This window comes from Procambarus clarkii, chromosome 82 (assembly GCF_040958095.1).
Source record: "Procambarus clarkii isolate CNS0578487 chromosome 82, FALCON_Pclarkii_2.0, whole genome shotgun sequence".
In the NCBI taxonomy this organism is placed as follows: domain Eukaryota; kingdom Metazoa; phylum Arthropoda; class Malacostraca; order Decapoda; family Cambaridae; genus Procambarus; species Procambarus clarkii.
The window spans coordinates 5,440,575-5,463,148 of NC_091231.1; the positions used below are offsets into that span (position 1 = coordinate 5,440,575).

Sequence of the window (22,574 nt, forward strand, 5' to 3'; positions counted from 1 at the left end):
TGAACAAAATAGAGAGTATGGAGCAACACTTGGTAAATGGAATTCATCGTGAATAAATGCCGTGTTATGGAATGTGGAATAGAAGAAAATAGGTGCCACAAAACCTACAAATTACTGTATATGAAAAGGCTTTAAAGAACACAGATGTCTAGTTCTGGTTAATAAACTGTCACCTGAAGACCATATAAAGGACATTGTGTGAGGAGCCTGTGCTGCACTTTCTAACTTCAGAGTTAATATTAAATATGTGGACAGTGAAATACTAAAGAAATTGTTCAAGACTTTTGTGAGACCAACATTGGAATATGCAGCAGCTGTATGGTGGATATATCTCAAGAAGCACTTTAACAAACTCAAAAAGGTGTTAAGATGTGCTACAAAAGGGCTTCTGGAACTGAAAAAAAATCTATGAGGAGAGGCTAGATGTGAATAATTTGCCAAAGCTAAAAGAAGAAAAATGAGATGATCATTACATGCAAAATAATATTAGGAATCAACAAAACTGATAGAGGAATCTTGAAAACTGCAACATCAAGAACAAGAGGTCATAAATTCAAGGTAAAGATGCAAAGATGCCAACAAAAATTGAAAAGTTATTTTTTTTTTCAAGCAGAGTGGTAGACAGTTGGAACAGGTCAAGTGAGAAGGTGGTGGATGCCAAAACTGTCAGTAGTTTCAAAGCGTCATATGACACATTCTAGGAAGACGGGACGCCACAAGTGTAGCTCTCATTCTGTGCTACACTACGGTAATTACACTTAAGTAATTACACACACTTTGTCACAAATACATTTAAAAATGCATGTGTGCATGCTCAGATAATGAGTTTTCTTCTCAAGCTGAGTTGTAGATGGTTGGTATGTGCAGTGGTAGACAGGATTAGGTGAGTACAGGACATCACAAGCTTGACTTATCCTGGGAAACTGCAGATTGGCAATAAATCATATAACTGTATTTACATAATTATAATTATCACTGCTTACATCTCCAAATACAGTACCTCTTAGTTTTTATCATCATCTAATGCAGAATGAGTCTCGGTCACTTGAGTGTGAATATTTCTTTTCACCTTATCCCAAAGACTGAACAATTCTATGTCACGTGTCTCTTCTGTAAAATTTGATTAATGCTGTAATGCATACAGTATTTTACTTTCATTGTCAATTTATTTTAAAATGCCAGTCCTTTAACCTGAGAGAATACTATCCATGTTTTGTGGTAAAAATTGATTTGTCTTCAACAAAGAAATTGCCATGATTTACATGGGAAGCATTATGTTGTACTGTCTTTTCTCACAACCTTTTAATATGATACAGGGCATAGGGTGAATTATGTCTCAGGAATTTACAGTAATATAGCTTCTCTGACTCAACATAGTATTTGGAGAAGATCAACTAAATAGATTTTTTAATTCATACCATGCTTAGGAAACAAGGTTTGACAAGAAATATTTTGTATGACTGATGCTCCTAATAAGGGAATGTCTCACCAATCTTGGAATCCACTTAATGAGTGCTTGCACTTTTATTACCAAGTCGTCTCCAAAAATATGTATGTAATTTTCGAATTACTGTTTTTGATGGTGTCTTATGTGTGAAAAAGATTTGCACTTCATCCTTGTCACCATAAATTTGAAGTCAATGTAGTACTTAGGTGTGATCCTCATAAGTTACTCATTATTGTATGTTTGAAACTACAGTATTAAATGATAGAGCAACATTTCACTACTGACATTCTGGCCCCCCCCCCACCAAAAAATTACACTTGTAAAAAATTGTACAACTTTATTACACTTTCATAAACTGTGCATAAAAAAAGTTTGAAAAAAAATAAAAATCGTAATGCTTTGAGTTCTCACAGTTCCTTCTTGGGTTATTAAGTATGTCATCATTGAAGTGTAGCATGTAATTGTTCATTCCGTAATGAAATAGGTGATGAATTAATTTACAATAATGACACTGGTTTCTGTATACTGTACTGTGTAGTTATGAAAACATTTGTTTGCCCACTGAATGTAGTACTGTATTACAAAATAATAAAAAAAAAACATTCAAACTGTTCCCAAATGGTACATGAAATGCTGTAGGCTTTACAGTACCAGCTTTCTCACTGATATAAAACAAATTCCATGTTTTTAATTTAAATAATCTAATGTACACCTTGTACCAGTAATGCCAGAACACCTTGTACCAGTAATGCCAGAACATCTTGTACCAGTAATACCAGTACATCTTGTACCAGTAATACCAGAACATCTTGTACCAGTAATACCAGTACATCTTGTACCAGTAATACCAGAACACCTTGTACCAGTAATACCAGAACACCTTGTACCGGTAATACCAGAACACTTTGTACCAGTAATACCAGAACATCTTGTACCAGTAATACCAGTACATCTTGTACCAGTAATACCAGAACACCTTGTACCAGTAATACCAGAACATCTTGTACCAGTAATACCAGAACACCTTGTACCAGCAATACCAGAACATCTTGTACCAGTAATACCAGAACACCTTATACCAGTAAAAATTAATCATAAACAAATGTTTCTTTTCCTGTGAGGGGGGGCCCCCTCAGTAGTCAAACACACCAGGCTTGTGTGAAACTCATCCATCGCCTACGGGAAGCCAGTACCAGAATCTGGTTTACTCTGTAAGGTAAAGTAAGCAGGGGACCAGAGATTAAACAGGAAAAATAGGTGCAATAAAACAAGCAACTGCATGAAAGAAATTAGGCACTCCTAGGTAAAAATGACGCCCATTCTATTGGGCACCATTTCCTGATCATATGACATTTGTTGGGGAACGTTTCACCTAGTCTAGGGAAGTTGGTTTATTTGTTTATGTTTAGCTGCTGCTTCCTGTGATGCTTGAGGTGGGGCCTCTTGTGGGCCACATTCTTCTACAGGTTCCTAAGTGGGTGGTTCCACTCTAGTTCTTGGCCCTTCTTGCCCAGTGTCCCAACTCTTTCCCTTTCTGGGGCTCAGCCTCTCTAGAGTTCAGCAGCATCCTGGCCTCTATAATTTCACTAATCTCTGCTGCTGTACATATTTTTGGTTTCTGGACCTTGTGTTCCATCCCGTGTTCAGGTGACAGGCTTCGTAGTACAGTGTTGGTATCATGCTTCACTATTGCACTATGTTATAGCATGGTGGGCCTTCTGCCTGTTTCTTTTTTCAATTTCTGCCCTTTACCATTGGTGTTGTCTTTTCTGTTCTAGTTCTTCTTGATTTCTGGTCGTAGCCTATATTGTCACCTCATCTTGCTCGGCCATAGTGGCGCCTCTTTCATCATCATTAGAGGGAGGAGAGTTGTGTCCTTACCTCTTTCTCTATTTGTCTCTGATCTTTGATCTCCAGTTGGGATCCATTATGCACTTTGTCATGTGACTGCAGTGCCACTGCACAGTATTTAGTGGTGCTCATACTTGTGTTAGGGCTCTGTTTATTGTCCTTGTTCATTATGGCCCTTGTTCCATGGCCTACCTTTGGCAACTTTTTTTTTCAGTTTTGCCCATAGCTGATGTTCAGGCTAAAATCAAGATTTTGACTTCATTTCTTGTTGGAAACCCTGGATCCCAGTAGGCAATGAATGTGTTTTAAGCACCTGGGGTGCTGGGCTAAGGCTTGGATTTACCTGTGTTAAGCTTCAGGAGCACTAGGGCCCCACCAGAGAAGGATGTTTTCATTATATTCATTTTTTTTGAGGTGGCAATTAATTTGTATATATTTGTTGATGAATGTAAATGTCATAGAGGGTACCTACTTTGTTATGTTAATGCTCTCATTATTTATATCATGGGTCAGTATATCCTACTTGCACCTTCTGTAGTATGTACAGTATATACCTTTCAGATACAGTAACCAGATTTGGGATATCAAATTGTTCCATTGTCTATAATCTTGGGTGATACTCGGATCATATTTGTAAATATATATATTGTGTGCAAACCAGTCACAATACCATGGAGGCCACTGATGTGCAAGCTTACAAACGGGAAACGAAAGTATACAAGGAAGGCAGGTTTAAGAGGCCCTTCAGATTCATCAACATTGAAGGTGGGCCACAGGATGATCTTTGCAATATACATCTGTTTCGTGTATGTTGACTTTTCAATAGATAAATCCTGTTGACTAGAGATGCCCCCCTCAACAATAGCCAGTGCAATAGTGAGCCATACCTGTACCTAGACCTTGTGGGGGGGAGGGGTAGCCTTAGCTTAATGAAGGAATTTTTTGTACTTTCTATAATGGGGTCACTTAGGGGGATTAGTGAAAATAGTGACAAACTGTAATAAACTATGTGAAAATAACACTGATGGCATTCTTTTTTGTAGTACTGTATCATTCAAACAAAAATTAAACTAATATTTTGTAATTGATGGTGTTGATTTAAAAAAAAAAAAGTTATGGACTTTTTTTTTTCTTATTTGGCTATGGAATTTGGACTGTGTATTTTCATTGTAATTTCATGCATGATATGAACAGTAGATGTTACCTACAAGTATCTTCATAATATATTTTCATATTTGTCATATTAATATGGTTTATTGATTCAGTACGAGGTCGTGTTTGAGATCATTGTGTTTTATGCTTTATCTCTGACCAAATCATGCATATTATTGCTGAATGTGAGTCATATGTGTAGTCGAGTTCCATTAGCTGCTGTTGTTACCTTTCATTTATTAGTTTATTATTTTTCTTCTAGCTGATTTATAACTATCTCCTGTCATCTATGCTAAAAATAAATCTGAAATGTGAAAAGTTATACTTATTACCCTCTGCAACTACAGTATACATACATGATTGAGCTAAAACGTAAGGTGGTGGTACTGTAGTTGATATAATATTTAAACAGCTGTATGATATTGCAATGTAACAAGGTTATTGCGAATAACCGAACTCAATTACGGGCTCACCATAGCCCGTGCTAGATGGACATTTCGTTCTGAGTAGCTAAATCTGAAACAACAAGAAGCCGCTCCTGTGCCAGGTAAGTTATGGGCTCACCATAGCCAGTGCTACTTGGAACTTTTTGTTCCAAATAGCGAATCTGAAATAACAACCCCGAAGTGCACTGAAATCTTCAGTTACTGCCCAGCTCCTGGTTCAAGTTTTCTACGGGCTCACAATAGCCCGTGCTACTTGGAACTTTGTTCTAAGTAGCTGAATCTAACCCCTCCCCCCCGAAGTGGCAAGGGGAAGAAAGAGGGGGGGGGAGGGGCAACAAAAATATCACTAATAGAAAGGTGCAGATATTAGTGGCGCTGGTGGTATAGAGTATTCGTGAAGGCGGCAGATGTGGATTATGACTGAAGTGTAGGTGTAGTAATTGAAATTTAAATAATTGAGGTAAAATACACACAAAGGGATGAGGTCGCTCAAGCTATTCTCATCCCGTTATTAATGGTAGTTGACACAGTTGACCGAAACGCTATGCGTATTAGTGGTTTTAGGTATTGCATGTACTAGCTCTATAAATCTAACATTATGTTTGTAACTCGTCTTTTATATATGTACTTTTACATGAATAAACATTTTGATTTTCGATTAGTGATAATGGCGGGAACCCAAGTGGTGGTGCGGACCGACCCGTCGCTGGTAGCGGGCACCCGAGGTTGACGAGGTAGTGATGAACGGCTGGCAGTGACGCACACATCACTCAACACTCTGGTGGAACAGTCACAGCCACACTCATTGTCCAGTCACACCCTCCAGCCTCACCCACCAGCCACACCCTCCAGTACTTCATACTTCCTCCTGCTGGCCTTCATTAAAAGGTAAAATTATTGGTATTTATTCCTTAATTCTAATTTTCTAGCAGCATGTCTAACCTCTACTTCCTCAAGCATTAGCATAGTCAACACCTCTACAGGAAACTATTACTAACATCACCTGCACTGCCGTACAGCATTTATTGAACATTCACTGCAGAACTGTATAGCATCCACTGAAGTACTGTCTAACATTCATATTATATTGCACTACTATAGGAATTCACTTCTGCCCGAGTCTTCCCTTTTCTTCTTGTCGCATCTGAAGGTAATACAGAGAACATCGCACACATTGACACCAGAGTGAACTGTGTCGGACCACGAGGTTCTCTAGAATCTGAAATCCTTGCATTGTATCCACATTTCGCTCCCAGTAGATAAACGACATATGAGATTAAGAAACTAAGTTGTGAGGACTAATAGTAAACAGCACTACCCCTATGACTGTAATATCTCCAGTGCTCAAACAATTATGTATTAGCGATAAGGCCTACCATTAATGTATAATGACTTACTGTAAATATATAGCTCTTGAAACAGAGCGCAACTCCATAGTCTCCCGAGACTGATGGATGTCTACTATGATAGCTCTTGAAATAGGACATTCTCTGTAACTAGCTGACAAGTAACTATAATGAACAAATCCACAAGGGCCGTGACGAAGGTTCACGGCCCTTGTGGATTTGTTCATTCGATGCATCAGGCTATTGTGATTTCTGTGTGTAATTTAACTATAAAGGTGCGAAGGATAGATGAAATTGTTTATGTAATAATCTAAGATGAGGTCTAATAAAAACCTTTTGTGCCGTCTGTAATGCTTTTGCGCTACCGCTCACAGGATGAGTATGAGTTGCACAATAAACTAGCCGCCTCCGGTGACAACAAATAAGAATCTATAAATCATAAAGGATTCGCCTGAGCAATAGGCTAACCACAGGCAAGCAACCTGTATACCCTTATACGTACACACGATTCAACGCACTGTCCGTGAAGACACACTGCGCAGTACTGTAGATTTGTTAATTTTAGAGGATAAATTACAGGGAGATGTAGTATGCAAAGTCTGGAGTCATCAGTATACAGGCGAAATAACACGAAAGTTACTACATAGTCTCCCCGGCTTGGCGCCTTCTTTTGATAATTACTTTAAATTAAATTAAATTAGTTTTTTTATTGAGGAAAAGTACATACATAGATGAAGAGTTACAAACAATGTTGGATTTATAGATAGAGCTAGTACATACAATACCTAAAGCCACTAATACGCACAGCGTTTCGGGCAATTTCGGTCAATACTTAATACAAAAGTGCTTATATAAAAAAAGAGAAAAACTACGATATTTTATTTGAGCAATGCTATCGACCTCATAGAAGGCATTACCGTTCAAGTGAGAGACGCTCTTAGTTGTTCAGGAGCTTGCCCGGTTCAGACGGAAGAGCTACCTATGTATAACTGACACAATAAATACTTTCTAACACTTTCACTACAGCAAAACGTAGGTGACACAGGCGCCTTTAATCAAAGAACTCGAGCACAGTATATCCATATATTTGGATGAAGACAATATCACAATAACGTGGCTAAAGAAATTATGACCAAACCACAACTCAGAAGATGGAGAAGCGATGATGTTTCGGTCCGTCGTTGACCATTATCAAGCGCACACCACTTGATAATGGTCCAGGACGGACCGAAACGTCGTCGTTTCTCCATCTTCTGAGTTATTGTTTGGTCATCATATATTTGCATATCATTTTCAAGAACAATGGGTACTGACGCTAGCGCTTATGGTACAGGCAGAGGGGGGGGGGGGGGGGGTGAGGACAAATGGAAGAACCTTTGACAAACCGCCGGCTTCCTGTCCTCGACGAGGCCACTAGTGTATTTGTGGCCTTGAGCGCAGGTGGGAGAGATACATCATAATTTACGCGTGGAAAATATTAGAGGGGCTGGTCCCAATCCTGCACACAGAAATAACACGACACGAAACCAGAAGGCATGGCAGGATGTGCAGAATACCCCCGTTGAAAAGGTGAGGTGCAATAGATACTCCGAGAGAGCACTCTATTAATATCAGAGGCCCGAGACTGTTCAACACGCTTCCACTACACATAAAGGGCATAACTGGCCGACCCCTCACAGAGTTCAAGAGAGAACTGATAAACACCTCCAAAAGGATACTTGGTCAACCAATATGATTCATACGTTAGGCTGCGAGCAGCTGCGTCCAACAGCCTGGTTGACCAGTCTAGCAACCAGGAGGCCTGGTCGAGGACCGGGCCGCGGGGACCTTGAGGCTTGTGGGTTGCTGCTGTTGTAGTACGTGGTTCGATGCTCCGATGGTCCAGGTGAATGAAATGTTATTATACACGATATTGTGGTTAGCAATTTATCATTAGGACGTGGATCACCCAACACCTTGATTCCCATGTGGGGTCCTCTGCCTCTGTCCCTCGCCCTTTCCCAGCATAGCTTTCCTGTGCCTTGGCCTTACAAGGTGGGGAGGTATCCTTGTCTCAGATAGCCTGCTCTTATGGTGTTTTCCTGCACCCTTCCCCAGCCTTAGGGTACTTTGGCCCCCCCCCCCCCCCCCCCCTCCACTGCCCTTCTGCCCTCACAACCTGGTTCTGGTGCTCCCTGTCTCCTCGAACCCCACGGTGTTCTTCCCTCCACCCTTCTAGCTCTCCTGAGTCCTTGAAAGTCCTTCATGCTTGTATCCGGCCTTTTGGGCGTGCCCTTCGACTCCGCGAGTCGGGCGAGCTCCGGTGTCCTCCCTTTGTGATTGCCCTGTCTAGGGTTTCTCCTTGCCCTGGTTGGCCTCTGCTTCACCTTCTTGCTCTGTATGGCCCTTTCTGGCAGCAAGCTTGTCAGAGAAAATAATAAATAATGTATTTACACCTGAATAACTTAGTCCTGTACGGTGATAGAAGTGATAAAGCTGGGAACTTCAGCTCTGTTTTTCTTCCGGCAGGAGCGGGATGCAAGCCCTGTGTCACTGCCTGTGGTCCCACAACATGACGGAGTGGAAGATGTTGCAAGAGGTGTGTGACGTGTCCTACCGTCTAGTATTCCCCATTATCTTGCTTATGGCAATGGCCACCAATATGATAAATGTGGCGGTGTTGGTGCGGCCACACCCACCGGGAAGGTCCGGTGCCGCCACGACGACCACTCTCACCTACCTCCTCTGGCTGGCCCTCTCCCACTGTGCCATCTGCTTCACCGTTATAGTCTCCCTCTCTGTCCGGAGGAGAATGGGACTTACTTATGCCTGGGCCTTTTATTTTGCCCATGTTGAAGAGCCTTTGTACAATGTATTCAATTGCAGCTGTGCCTACATTATCTTGGGGGTGTCCACTGACCGTTATCAAGCGGTGTGTCGACCCCACAAGTACTCAACCACCCAGGCCTACCACAGGATGGTGGGGAGGGTGGCAGTGGCCTATGCACTCCCTGTCTTCATGTACTTGCCCAGCTGCTTTTCACAGGCACCACAATACAGTGACCATCATAAGGGCTGGTTAGTGGCCCAGGGCGCCATTTTCCACACTCACGCCTGGAGAATCTGGTCCGTGTCTCTCGAAGTGTTGCATCGCATCTTGCCAAGCATTCTGTTGGTCATCCTGAACTTGCAGATTTTGCTGGCTGTGCTCAGACTGAAATGGTCAAATGTATTAGTGCACAGAAGACTAGTGTCAAGTGTGAGTAACAGGGAGCAGCAAATTATCTACCTTCTATTGGCTCTGACGTTGGCCTTCCTGGTGACCAACCTACCGGCAACCTGTCTCAAGTTAGTGTATCTGGTGCAGGAGAAGCACTGTCACACAAACGTCATTTTGGAGGTGGGGCGAACCATTGCTAATTGCATAGAGATGGCTGGCGTCTGCTGCGACTTCTTCCTCTACTTTCTCATGAACCCGCAGTACCGCCAGAGCCTCTACAGCCTGGTACTGTGTGTGCGGTGCGGCTGTTGTACATCCTTCGTCACTCGCCGCCCACTTCAGAATCCACCGGACCAATCTCCCACCCACTCTTAGCCCCACTCTGGACTCACCAGGACACTTCCTGACGTTCTTCCATCTTAACCCTGGATCACGCAGAAGAATTCCCGTGGTGACAGGCTCATATCACACGTTGCAATCGATATCGGCCTGGTTGCAGCCCTGAGCAGGGAAAGTTACTGCCCTGAGCAGGGAAGGTTACTGCCCTGAGCAGGAAAAGACGCTTGGGCACAGATCCTTAACTGCTGGGATCCACCAGAACAGATATGACGTTCTTCAAGCCTTGCGAGGGAATCAGCCTCGTCCTAAGACCAACACTACTGAAATTTGAAACCCTCCAACAACCTAAAGTGTTTTAAATCTTTTGGTGTATTGATGAGTGAGCCTGGCAACTGTACTGCAGGTGGTACTAGTGTAACAATATTATAGCGAGGATATGAACAGTACAGGACAAGGGCGACAACACCACACAAGTGTGCCCCAACTGTGTTTATTTTGTTTTAATCTGCACTGTTAAATGTCTAGAGGATAAGGCGCTTGCCCAGGGACAAATGAGACGCCCACAAAAAACGGGATGTAATATATATTTGATGACCAAACTACACACCAGAAGATGAAGAGACGACGACGTTTCGGTCCGTCCTGGACCATCAAGTCGAGTGTGACAATTGACTTGATAATGGTCCACGACGGACCAAAACATCGTCGTCTCCTCATCTTCTGGTGTGTGGTTTGGTCATCATATCTTCAGCCACGTTATTGTGACTCATCGCCTGTAATATATATTTAATATAATATATATCCACTTTTAAGCAGAAAAAGAGCTATAATGAAAATAAAATATTAGATGAAAGTGTGCTATTGGAAGTTATTCTCCCATAATCACCAAACACATTACAATCATCACACAAACTGGCTGATAATGCATTATAATATGAGTATAAATTATGGTATGACGAGAGAGAATCTGGGAAAGACACACATCGAAATAAATATATGTATGAGTTAGATTTAATAATAAGCTCAAAAAATATACACGCCCCTAATTAACTTGACCACAATCTTACTTAGTTCTATGCGTAAGCCCACAATTTAAAATATTAATTAAAATTTGAGTACAAAAAATTATTACACGATATGAAAACTTAATTTTCTGTGGTCGAGCGAAACGAAGAATGAAGAAAATAATTGTAATAAAATAAAACTTATAAGTAAATAGGTTTAAAATTTAGTTTAAATTTACATTACTAAATAAAGGAGTTTGCCCTCTCCCCAGAAAGGCCGCGTTTAGATGCGTTGTATATATAACATGATTGCCAAGTGTGTGCCTCAGATGCTTATTAAAATCTATGTAAGTCAAAACGCAGCTTACATTCCTGGGATGGAGGATGGGTTGGCATCAGAGTGATCTCGAGACAATGAAGGATCCCTGATGGATCACTAGGCTGCAAAGCAAGCTAAACTATTATTGACCAATCTCGCCAGCTCTCTGGAGAAGAAATGGTTAAATACTAAAGAAAACACGACAGAGTCAAATTTGGGAATTATCCAGCAACAAATACAATAATTGAATATGACATTTCTGCTCAATATGGAACATTGTGCTTATTGTTAGTGTTTTTTTTTTTTACTTGTTTACCTTCTTAACGCCCGCAAGGCTAACGTCATGACGGTGAAACCTTCCAAAACATATGATATTTGTGTGTGTGTTCTGGTGCTATAATGTCACTGACATAACACATAATTCATGATGTGTTTGGTACACACACTTCATGGTGCGTGTGGTGGGCGAGGCGGTGTGAGTGTCACTGGCACTTAACCAAGGTGCCCGACCATTGTTTCTCCCGCTCGTAAACTTTGTAGCTGCCTCTGCTCCCCCGGGTATACGGTGTGGCTCTCCCAGGGTACACGATGTGGCTCTCCCAGGGTATACGGTGTGGCTCTCCCAGGGTACACGGTGTGGCTCTCCCAGGGTACACGGTGTGGCTCTCCCAGGATGCAGGGTGTGGCTATTGCATGGGTACAAAGTGACTCTTCCCAGAGCACAACGTGGCTCTCCTCAGGTTCACATTTCTCACCTCTTTCCTCATATTAACAGCCCCCCAACTCATCCAAGCTTCACCTCTCTTCATCACATCCTCTTATTTTTTTGTCTAACCTCACTTCACTCAGCCCCGCTCCGGTGCCAGGTAAGTCCACTACGGGCTCACCATAGCCCGTGCTACTTGGAACTTCTTGTTCCCAGTAGCTGAGTCTATAACAACAACTCACTTCACTTTCACCACTCTCACCTCATCCCATCTTTACATCTCTCACGTCACCTTATTCTCCATTAATCTCATCTCACCCCCATCTTCACCTCTTTCATCTTACTCCAACCTTCACTCCCTCCGCACAGTCCAAGCTATGGGCCAGCATGTTATTTCTTAAAGCCTTTACATTCAAAACTTTTCTTCAGAAAAGTTTATTCTGAGCTTGATCTCCGCAGTTTCCAATATTCTTAGAAAATAACGAGAGTATATTAGTCAACATACTTCCCCGTTTATATGATCACGTTGACTATATCTTTTATTACAAGGTGATTAGGAACCGCATTTGCGATTATCTCAAGTTATTTGTACAAAAATTATTGTTAACTTAATTTCAGTGCTTATGTTCTACATAATTGCAAGAGCATTAATTTTTGCCTGTTCAAAAAAACTAGGAGTGGTCGTCAAAGAACTAATGGGAAAAGGGGGTTCATTGTACAGCTTACACACGCCTCAGATCTGTTAACAAGCAGAAGATAATATGTGATGTTGTGACACTAATTTGATAGTTATAACAAAAATACACTAATGCTGATAAATAATATTTGTGAAGGAAACGACAATCTGAAAGTTAAAACTCAACATCCGTTTGTGGCATGGTAATGATTTACTTGCTTGTTATCAGAGTCTACTTGTTCGTTAAGCTTAATTGTTCGTCCACTTGCTTCTTTTTCTTTTCTTCCAGTGCTGGCCATCAGTCTCTGGCTGGCCCGCTAAGTGTTGAGAGCTGTCATTGATTGAGTAGAACAATAGCATTGCTATTTTTGTGGTATGTATGAGAACTATTTATTTTAATTATATTTCAATATATTTTAATTATATTTGACCATATATATATATGGTCAACAGCCTGGTTGACCAGTCCAGCAACCAAAAGGCCTGGTCGGGGACCGGGCTGCGGGGACGTTGAGCCCCGAAATCATCGCAAAGTAAGGTTCAATATTTTTATAGCATATTATATGACCAAAACCAACAGCCTAATAAACTGAACAGATAAACGAGTGTTGGAAACTGCCCTCTTGGTTTGCGAACTTCTATCACCTAAATGCATACTTTGGTATATATATATATATATATATATATATATATATATATATATATATATATATATATATATATGCAACGGAAAACTCACACCCCAGAAGTGACTCGAACCCATTCTGCCAGGAGCAACGCAATTGGTGTGTACAGGACACCTTAATCCACTCGACCATCACGACCGGTCAAAAGGAGGTGATAGCCGAAGCTATTTGAACATTCCCCCGCCGGCACTCGGATGGTAATCTTGGGCATAGGTTAGCATTTGTGTTCCTCACGTGTGCCCCAAAGAATGAGGTGATTTGATAAAATACTATGCCCAAGATTACCATCCGAGTGCCGGCGGGGGGGGGGGGATTCAAATAGCTTCGACTATCACCTCCTTTTGACCGGTCGTGATGGTCGAGTAGATTAAGGTGTCCTGTACACACCAGTTGCGTTGCTCCTGGCAGTATGGGTTCGAGACCACGGAGGAAAATTGAAACAGGAATTTCCTTAAGTACTTTCGTATATTAATAATCATACAATCCAAATAATACAATCCACGTATTGTACCTCACCTCACTCCACCATTCTCTCCTGCCTATTTATGTCCAGTACTCGACCTGTAAAACCACTCCTTCTGAAGATGTATTAATATACGAAAGTACTTAAGGAAATTCCTGTTTCAATTTTCCTCCGTGGTCTGACACTGTCACAGTTTTAATCGCGTGTTTATTTTTTGTGATTTACACACACACACACATATATATTTTACAATAAATATATATATATATATATATATATATATATATATATATATATATATATATATATATATATATGTAATGTTCTCCCAGATGATGGTGGCTGTCGTCATCCACAGGTAGTGGGGATGCTGGCGTGTGTGTGGAGGAGCGGGAAGTGTAGAGGTGCAGGCTGCCAGGTTCTGCACCTCGCCGCCTTTCTCCTGGTGGCCCCCATGCTCACCGTCACCTGCGACATCATGTTCACCAAAGCCGGCGCCTGCAGACCCAAAAACTTGAGCACTTACTGCCTGCCTTTCTATAACTACGGAACGGCCATCAAGCTGACCAAGAGACTTGTGGCGAGGATGCCGACGGTGGTAGAGCTGCCCCCACCGTCAGGCCAGCCCAGTTGGTCACTTGTTATGGAGGTGCAGAACGCCAGTTCTGGCGAGAAAATTGCTGACTTAAGTTTGACCAACAATCGGAGTCTACAGGAGAACTGCATCAAATGCTTCCCCAACACCTCCAGGTTATTTAACACCAAACGCTTCATGCTGTCATTACTGGATGATAACCTGGCTGTTCTACATGACACCCTCAACGTATTCCCCCTCAACCTGCTGCTACATAACGGTAACTCTGTAAATGAAAGTGCTGAATTAAAAATTATCAGCATCGATAGACCAGACCACAAATGGTATATAAAGGGCAAGCAAATTTTCCGCATGCAGAAGCATACAAGGTTGTTGTTGCAACCATGGGCTGCCGAAGACACACAGAAAGGTAATCGTACTGTATATATTTCTTACAGCCACCCGCCTTGTCTCAACCAGCCCCAGAAAGCCAATGTAACTTTAGACATCGCATTCGGCTACCACGAGAATTATCCTCTCAAACTCGTGATGAAAAAGGACAAGGGAACTTTTACCATGACAGCAAAAGTGGGGGAAATCAAGACCCTCGGCAACTCCAGCTTCCAGCAGGATGGTCGGTACAATTGCTGGGGCAGCGACACCTGGGTGGTCGTTTCCGGCTGCGTCGTAGTTAAAGACGACTACACTGCCACAACTGACCATTTCTTTGACTCGATCGATCCCTTAGTCATAGCGCTGGAGACAGAAATCTGCCTTCTTCTCCTTGTCTTAGTGACCCTCTTCATAGAGGTGCGCCTCTATATATTTCTCATGAAGAAATATAATCCTCAAAGTTCTAAACATAGTGAAAGCAAAATGAGAAAGCGCACATCAACACTGCCACATCCCTACACATCTCCTCCTGCCAAGGACGCCACTTAGATGATGCAGCAGGAGTAAAACAAAATGCTGTAGTTTTGCGTTGTTTTACTCAACTACAGAAAAACATTCATGCTAAATTCTAAAGAGATATATTGTAGTCTTATTTGTGCAACTCTGGTCCTCCACGCATACTAAGAAAAGTAGAGATATTAAAGAAAGTGATAACAATTAAGAACAGACGGGATCACACTGAACCAGTAATGCACAGCTCTAACTGCTTAATTTTTCTGACTCCATTAAATACTGAATTTCATTGTGTACAAATGTCTCAACGATGTACTCTTCAACAACACATAATGGAAGGGAGAATGGTCAGCATCACTTGAGTTCTGTCTCCAAACTCTCACTCATCTCTTCCACACACAGTTTTTCGTTCACCTGCTAAAGAGGCTGTCAGCACATGTCCTATTTCCAAAAATGTCATTCCATATTCAGACTTCTACCCACCCATTCATTCCTCAATCCGCGACCATTGGCAGGGGTCGCTAAACTGAGGTTGCAAGTCACAAACTACACACTCTCAAAAGTAACCTATCCCCCCCCCACCCCTTGCTATCTTCCTACCATCGTAATAGACGTTGGGAAACTGCTTTGGCGAGGTTATCCATTGGCCATACCCACTTAACTCGGCCAGTGAGTTAAGCGAAATGGCTTTACAGGTTACACATTTGAAATACACCAAAATTCTCATTGTTCATGCGAATCTTTAAGCAACATTCTTATTGTTCAAGCGTAGACTCACTGAACACACATTGTTTAAGCGCAGACTTGACCAACATTCTCTATCACACTAAAACACCAACCTTGTCACCTTGTTACGAAGGTGACACAAGTATGGCCTGCCTATGATTGTATGATCTGTCGTCTTATGACTGTAGACTAGTAGAAAATAGAAAATAGTATATTTATTATTTAAGATTTACTTTCATGTACATTATAACAAACTCCTGTTAAACAATGATTATAATACTTTATGAAATTATTGTATTTAAGGGCAACATATTAGTACCCTAAACTAATGTAGAAGTACTATAATAGTTATGAGAAAATAATGGTACTTAAGGTGATTACATTTAATTAAGTTCTTTAGAGCGATCATATTCTAAGTATAAATAATTGTATTGTCTTAGATACGACATAATGTATATACGTATGTTTATACTTAATGTTATACTCGTGTTTACTCTCATCCCATATATCACCAAGTGTCTCCTGATGTCTTGTCGCTTGATGTCTTCAGATATCTCCTGGTGTATCTTCATGTCTCCAAGTGTCTCCTGATGTGTTCTGGTGTCTCTTAACTTCAGATGTCTCCAGGTGTCTTCTCGTGTTCCTGATGTCTTCTGGTGCCTTCTATTGTCTCGTGGTGTCTCCTTGTGGCTTCAGGCGTCTCCAATTTTCTGAGACAAGACTAATTAAGTTTGATAATTGTAAATACGTGAATTAATAATAAATTCTCTCCATATTGTGCTCCTTTAAGAAGTGAATATAACTAGTTATTTTATAGGGTTTTATGTTATTGACTTTATTGTACTCATCTAATTGTGCTTGCGGGGGTTGAGCTTTGGCTCTTTGGTCCCACTGTGGTGGGATCAGCTAGGTTGCTCAGCTGTGTCAACACTTGCCAGTTTCTACACGTGCTAATGTGTCAACACCTGCCAGTGTACACAGTATACCAGAATAGTATGATCTGGTAATCTGCTCCTGTCCTCAGGCTAGGTTCGTCCACACGGCGGTCGACCCCCAACGACGCACTCATAAATTTTTACCTTTCGAGTATGCAAAATTAGCATTTTCTCAAATATAAATTAATCTTATTATATACTAGAATGTTTTGGATAGTTAGATCAAGATTAGGTTAGGTTCTGTTGCTAATTATTGGTATATGCAGATCGTCTATGAGGCATTTAGAGAGGCGCGCTTCGAGCAGAGGACGTGAATGAAACTCTGTTCGAGAAAAGTCAGTCCCTCATCAAAACAATGGGCTGTGAGGTCCACAACGTGTAATTCAAATACTGACAACAAGAACTGTGCACGAGTCAGTAATTGGACTTATAGTCCACCTAGCTATGTTCGAGGCCATGGCTCGAAACGTGCTTCATTCACCTCCAGCCCGTAGTGTATACACTCCCTAAATCACCGCAACCAAAAACATCTTACCTAACCTAACCTAGACCTGACTATACATAAACGCACAATATAAAATAATATTAATTTATATTTCAGAATAAAGTCTGCTATTATACTGTTGTAAGAGTCATCCTGTTGGTTGTCTTGAATAAGTCAAAACTACATTAACTTATTAAAAACTTTGTTAGTATTTGATTTATGACTTGGGCTGGAGGATGAGCTGAGAGACGTGTGTAAAATATTTTTCATTCATAAAGAAGGGAGTTTGGCAGGTGGATTAACGAGCATTTGAACTTTGTTAATGAGGACGGGTTGTCATGACTTTATAGGGTTGAAACTTAAAAGATCTTACAATGAAGCCTAATATTTCACCGAACTTTTTTTTTTATACCTGTACCAAGACCAGGCTTTGTTTGCAATAACTTCATACAGATGGTTATAATTTTGCTGGACTGAACAGGTGTACAACATTGTCAATTACACTTATATTTCAGACATTATTTGAAACAAATTTAGCTTACAATTTGTGTAATGATATTAGGCCACAAGTGACCTATTCATATAACACCAACCACCCGGAAAGTCACACATAGAAAACGTAACCTGGCAACCAAGAAGAGCAACCAGCTGGCTCCGTCAACACAACGTCCAGCCGTCGCCGCCTGCGTCAAGTCTTGCCCCAAAACGTGTCCAGTTGCGTCATCGCCGCTGCGTCAACTGGCCACAACAACATTCAGGCCACATCATGAAGTGATGCGTCTCCCAACACCGCTCCTGCGGTCATCAGGAGGAAGAAACCTACACGTTGACTGCACGTATCAATGCCATAAAGGAGAAGTATGGATTGACCAAATTATAGCAATAGGACAACAATAGTGGTAAGAAAAGAGTAGTGGTAGTAACAGTAGTAGTAATAGTAACAGTAGCTACTAGTGGTACACAGCCTACTTACGATCACCACTGTATGTTTGACAAATCTCTCACCCTGTCCATGGAGGACAGAAGAAAATGTATATATGCTAGTTAGCATTGTAAATGTGTGGCCACGTCTGTGGTAGAAAATAATAATAACAAAACAACAACTCCCAGTTATCTGTCTTCATTTGGATAAGATAGATAAGAATGTTTATTCACGTAAAAGTACATACATATAAGATTAGGTACAAACATAATGTTGGATTTCTAGTTAGAGTTAGTACATACTATGCTTAAAGCCACTAATACGCACAGCGTTTCGGGCAAGATGTGGGAAAAACACTTAAGACTAAAACTTAAAATTAATTGAGATCAAAGCATAAATTGAATTGAAAAAGAGGGGAAAAAAAGAATGATAATTTACTTTCATTAGTTCTTTCTTCATCCGGTGGCTGGTCTTTCATTTGTGTTTTAGACATGTATAACTTTACATGCATCAGCAATACAAGTCCTCTGCCATTCATCGGACCAATTATCCTGGATGTTTAAGCTACCTGTAGTAGCGTAACTTTGAAGCCAAGTTAATTGTTATCGGAAAACTTAGAAATTATTCTGTATAATCCATTACATGTACTATTTGGGCTCAAATAATTAAATGAGCATATACCAATTTACAAAGTCTTCTGAATTTACCTGAGAGTTGTAATTCATGCTGTCTAGTTAACAGCATCACCTTTATTTTCTCATCTGCTGATAATAATAATAATTCGTTTAGTTGGAGACATTAAGCCTATATATATCAAAGTGTTCAGTGAGGATCCACAAGGTCTTCTCTGAGTACTCTTTATTTTCTTCTCCGAGGCTATGGGTCCCTACACTTGCACAAGAGGTGGTACCCCTTTTAGATTCAGAAAATATATATATATATATATTACACACTAACACGAGACTGTACTCTGTAATTAATTCCTGCGTAACCACACGCAGCTCAAGAGGAAAACAAAATTTGGTATTTTAATGGCAATGGAAAAAATTCATATATCGCCTCATTACCAAACAAGCAAGTGATAACGCAAGATAAATGTTTGAGATTGGGATAATGGTCTAATTATTATGACCTTGTTGGGAAAAACTCTTCTCTTTTTATTTCTTTCAGATATGTATCAGCAACACAATTGTTCAACCCACACCACCACACTCCAACATGAGGGAGAACCATTGCCTCCCTGATGCTGGAGTGATGCTCCCTCTCTTCTTCTCGAACCAGCAAGCTTACTTGGCACGTATATGGTTATCCAAGCCGGTGTGGTGCCTGTCCAATTCCGTTCTTCTTCTATTGTTAAGTTTCGACAAATTAATGGTTCATAGTTTGTTGATCGTGATGCTTTAGCGGCTGCGTTATAGTCACTGTATGACTATGACACAGTCATAGACTAGACTCGTCTACTGCATTGCTTCAGCTTTTATTGTTTTCTTATTAAGCTGTGCTAGAACCTGTAGTATGTAAATGTCTACATTCCTCCTTTAAATTATATTTTTTGAGTTTCCTGTGCAATGTCATTCCCTGGTATTCCAACATGACATGGCGCCCAGTTTATAAGTATTTGACGACCTTAACGTTTGAGTATTTGTATCAATTCTGTAACTTTTGTGGTGAGACGGATGTTGGCAAGTGGTCTTCAAATTCAAATAAGTTTATTGAGGTATAAATACACACATAGGGATGAGGTAGCTCAAGCTATTCTCACCCCGTTCAGCACAACGTGTTCATACATATATAGACACACACATCACAAACAATTAACATGTTATGGGACATTCCGAGTGATAAATATATACATTTCTTCATTTACACATGCAGCATGTTACCAGACATATACACATGCAGCATGTTACCAGACATATACACAAATACTTTTATTACTAGGTACACACAATTAGCAACAGACATTCAGACAATTCAGCAAAAGATTAAAATCTTGTTTCAAAATTCTTATATCTCGCCAGAATATCATCAATCTTTACTCTGTGACACATCCAGGCTATTTGTCCATGAACAGTCCTTATCTCAGTTTTTTCTATATACATTAATCAACGGTAAGTGGTCTTGTTACAAGGTTTCAATGGCGGTACCGGATTTGTATGTGCGGTTACTTGGTGTTCAGTAAAAGCGTATTCTAAAGCCTTTTTAATAACTCATCTCTGTAAAGTGAAGCACTTGTGTGAGTCTTCAACATTGGCTTATCTACTTCTGAAGTGGTATTAAAGCAACCACAATAGCTTACTGTTCAACCAGTTTATACATTATACTTTAGTTTGGAATGTGGACGATAAGTCATAATATGTGACCAAACTACACATCAGGGCAGGCCGCAATCTCGTCTTTCTCCACTTTGATGTGTGGTTTAGTACTGAATATTGTCCAGGATTATAGTAAACTTTCAGTGTATATACACCTTAGTCTTTGTATGTAGATAGGAGCTGCCTCGTATGGGCCAATAGGCCTTCTGCAGTTACCTTTATTCTTATGTTCTTACACCGTGAAGCTGGGTACACCTCTCTGGGTATATACCCCTTGTCAGCTGAACTGATCAGTTCATGCAGACATGTCTTACTGTGAATGTTGATATGTATGTGCATAGTTTTTTTGTTTGTACAAAAAGTACAAGTAACTAAATTCTGAGTAACCGAATTTTGTTAAATCATAATGTATAACATTGGTGGAACGGTCTCTTGAGATGTGTTGCGGTTTCCTAGTGCAGGACAACCTACACCACGCCTGCTTGAGAATTATTCCCTCCAACAAACGCATGCAGGACGTGACTTATCGTAAGTGGCAGGTAGCTAGTTACTCCTGTGAAGTCACTGGGCAACGTCGCCCAATAGCCAATTGGGCAACTGGACGGAGACTCGACCAATCAACCCTACAGATGAGGTGTTTTTTTATCTGGCATAACTGTATTCCCTCCTTGTGAAGGCGGTAGGAACTGACAGACTGATATTGCAGTGAGGTACGGGAGTATCTGTGCTGCCAGCTGTGTGGAGGTCATAGAAGAGGAAGTGTTGCGATACGTTGGAGGTAAGTAAGACAACGAGGGAGCCCCCAGGCCTCACGCCTAATGAGAGCACATCATTGTTGCTCTTATTGTTTCAGATTCAGCTACTAGGAACACTAAGTTGCAAGTAGCACGGGCTATGGTGAGCCCGTAGTGGACGTATCTGACACAGGAGTTGGGGGCTGTAACTGTCCATCATTGACATTCAGGCTATTAAGTACTCCAAAGAGGAGTGAAGAGTACAGTGTTTATCATGTAAATTTGATGAATTTAGTTACAGGGGAGGAAGTCTTCATTGTATATTGGACGTCTTCTATTTGCAACTAGAATCAGTTGACGATTAATGTAATAAATTTGGTCTAATACTATGTTAGATTCTAGTGTGATCCGCACCTTTGTGATCACTGAGGATTGAAGTTAGGGTTTAAAGCAACTAGAATGACCAAGATATTGTGAAATATATGTTGGTGCAACCATATATTTTGAGGATCGATTAATATTTGGGATTTTGTGCGTCGGGTGAATCAAAAAAACATCATAGGCTATAACACTTATTATTTTTAAATGTTAATAAAATATTTGCAACTACAAGATGCGTGGGATTGTGGCAACTGCAGTTGCTAATAATTTGCAACTGAAATTACTGTAATGTTTTGTAGCTTCGCGGTTGCCAGTAAGTTGCACCTGGGAATTGCAGCCTATGATGTGCAGGATACATGTTTAGTGACCTTATTGATCACAATCGATTTGAGAATGGCCCAGGACGGACCGAAACGTCGTAGTCCCTTCACTTTCTAGTGTGGTTTGGTCAACATATTTCAGCTACGTTATTGTGACTTCTCGTCTACTTAGTGACCTTGATAACTATATTTGTATACCTATTCTGCGTAAGTATGGGCGCATGCACCCGCACATAGTAGTACGTAAAAAAGAATACAAGGTTGGAACGTCTTACCCGCCGAAGCCGTAAAATGCCAAAACAGTGACCACAACCAATCTGATAGTTCGCCTGCCACCTGGCCAGTCAAATCCAGGTTGCCCGCCTCCCCACCCTGAATCCACATACACATTCCGTCAGTCAGCCACTAAGTAATCCATCCATCTACCCCATTTTTTTTTTAATTTTGCCCTGTGGGGCGAGTTTATTGGGCAGCTCCACTCATCCTGAGTGGACATACCGCCATAGCAGCATATACAGCAACCCCCCCCCCCAATAGAAAGAAAATCCACTGGATTGTTCATCCGGTCACTTATACCCAGACATAGCTGGGACTTGCTTAACTGTCTCGAGTGAACAGCTTCTCAAACAATAAGATTAACATT

At 40.9% G+C, this 22,574-nt stretch overlaps 2 protein-coding genes across 7 annotated transcripts in view; both read left to right on the top strand.

Moving 5' to 3' along the window:
- Positions 1 to 5,153: 5,153 nt before the first annotated feature.
- LOC123764371 (probable G-protein coupled receptor B0563.6) lies at positions 5,154 to 10,636 on the top strand. Its single transcript, XM_045752074.2, has 2 exons — positions 5,154 to 5,784; positions 8,751 to 10,636. The coding sequence occupies exon 2, from the start codon at positions 8,758 to 8,760 to the stop codon at positions 9,814 to 9,816; it is 1,059 nt and encodes a 352-aa protein (XP_045608030.2). The 5' UTR covers positions 5,154 to 5,784; positions 8,751 to 8,757; the 3' UTR covers positions 9,817 to 10,636.
- A 2,097-nt stretch (positions 10,637 to 12,733) lies between these two features.
- The window catches only part of LOC123764374 (arylalkylamine N-acetyltransferase-like 2), a 54,089-nt gene continuing 44,248 nt past the window's right edge, over positions 12,734 to 22,574 (top strand). Inside the window, exons 1-3 of one of the 6 annotated variants that reach the window (XR_011225284.1) lie at positions 12,734 to 12,858; positions 13,993 to 15,461; positions 16,391 to 17,651. Coding sequence is in view for 2 of the 6 variants with exons in the window: in XM_069315975.1 (XP_069172076.1) it covers positions 14,002 to 15,150 (1,149 nt within the window). In the remaining 4 variants the exon portion in view is untranslated. Of the gene's footprint in view, positions 12,859 to 13,966; positions 18,159 to 20,606; positions 21,275 to 22,574 lie in introns of those variants that run through there. The other 5 variants (XM_069315977.1, XM_069315975.1, XM_069315976.1 and 2 more) reach the window with 5 other exon arrangements.

Coding starts and splice junctions, on each gene's coding strand:
- LOC123764371 (XM_045752074.2), top strand. CDS start 8,758: ATGCAAGCCCTGTGTCACTGCCTGTGGTCCCACAACATGACGGAGTGG.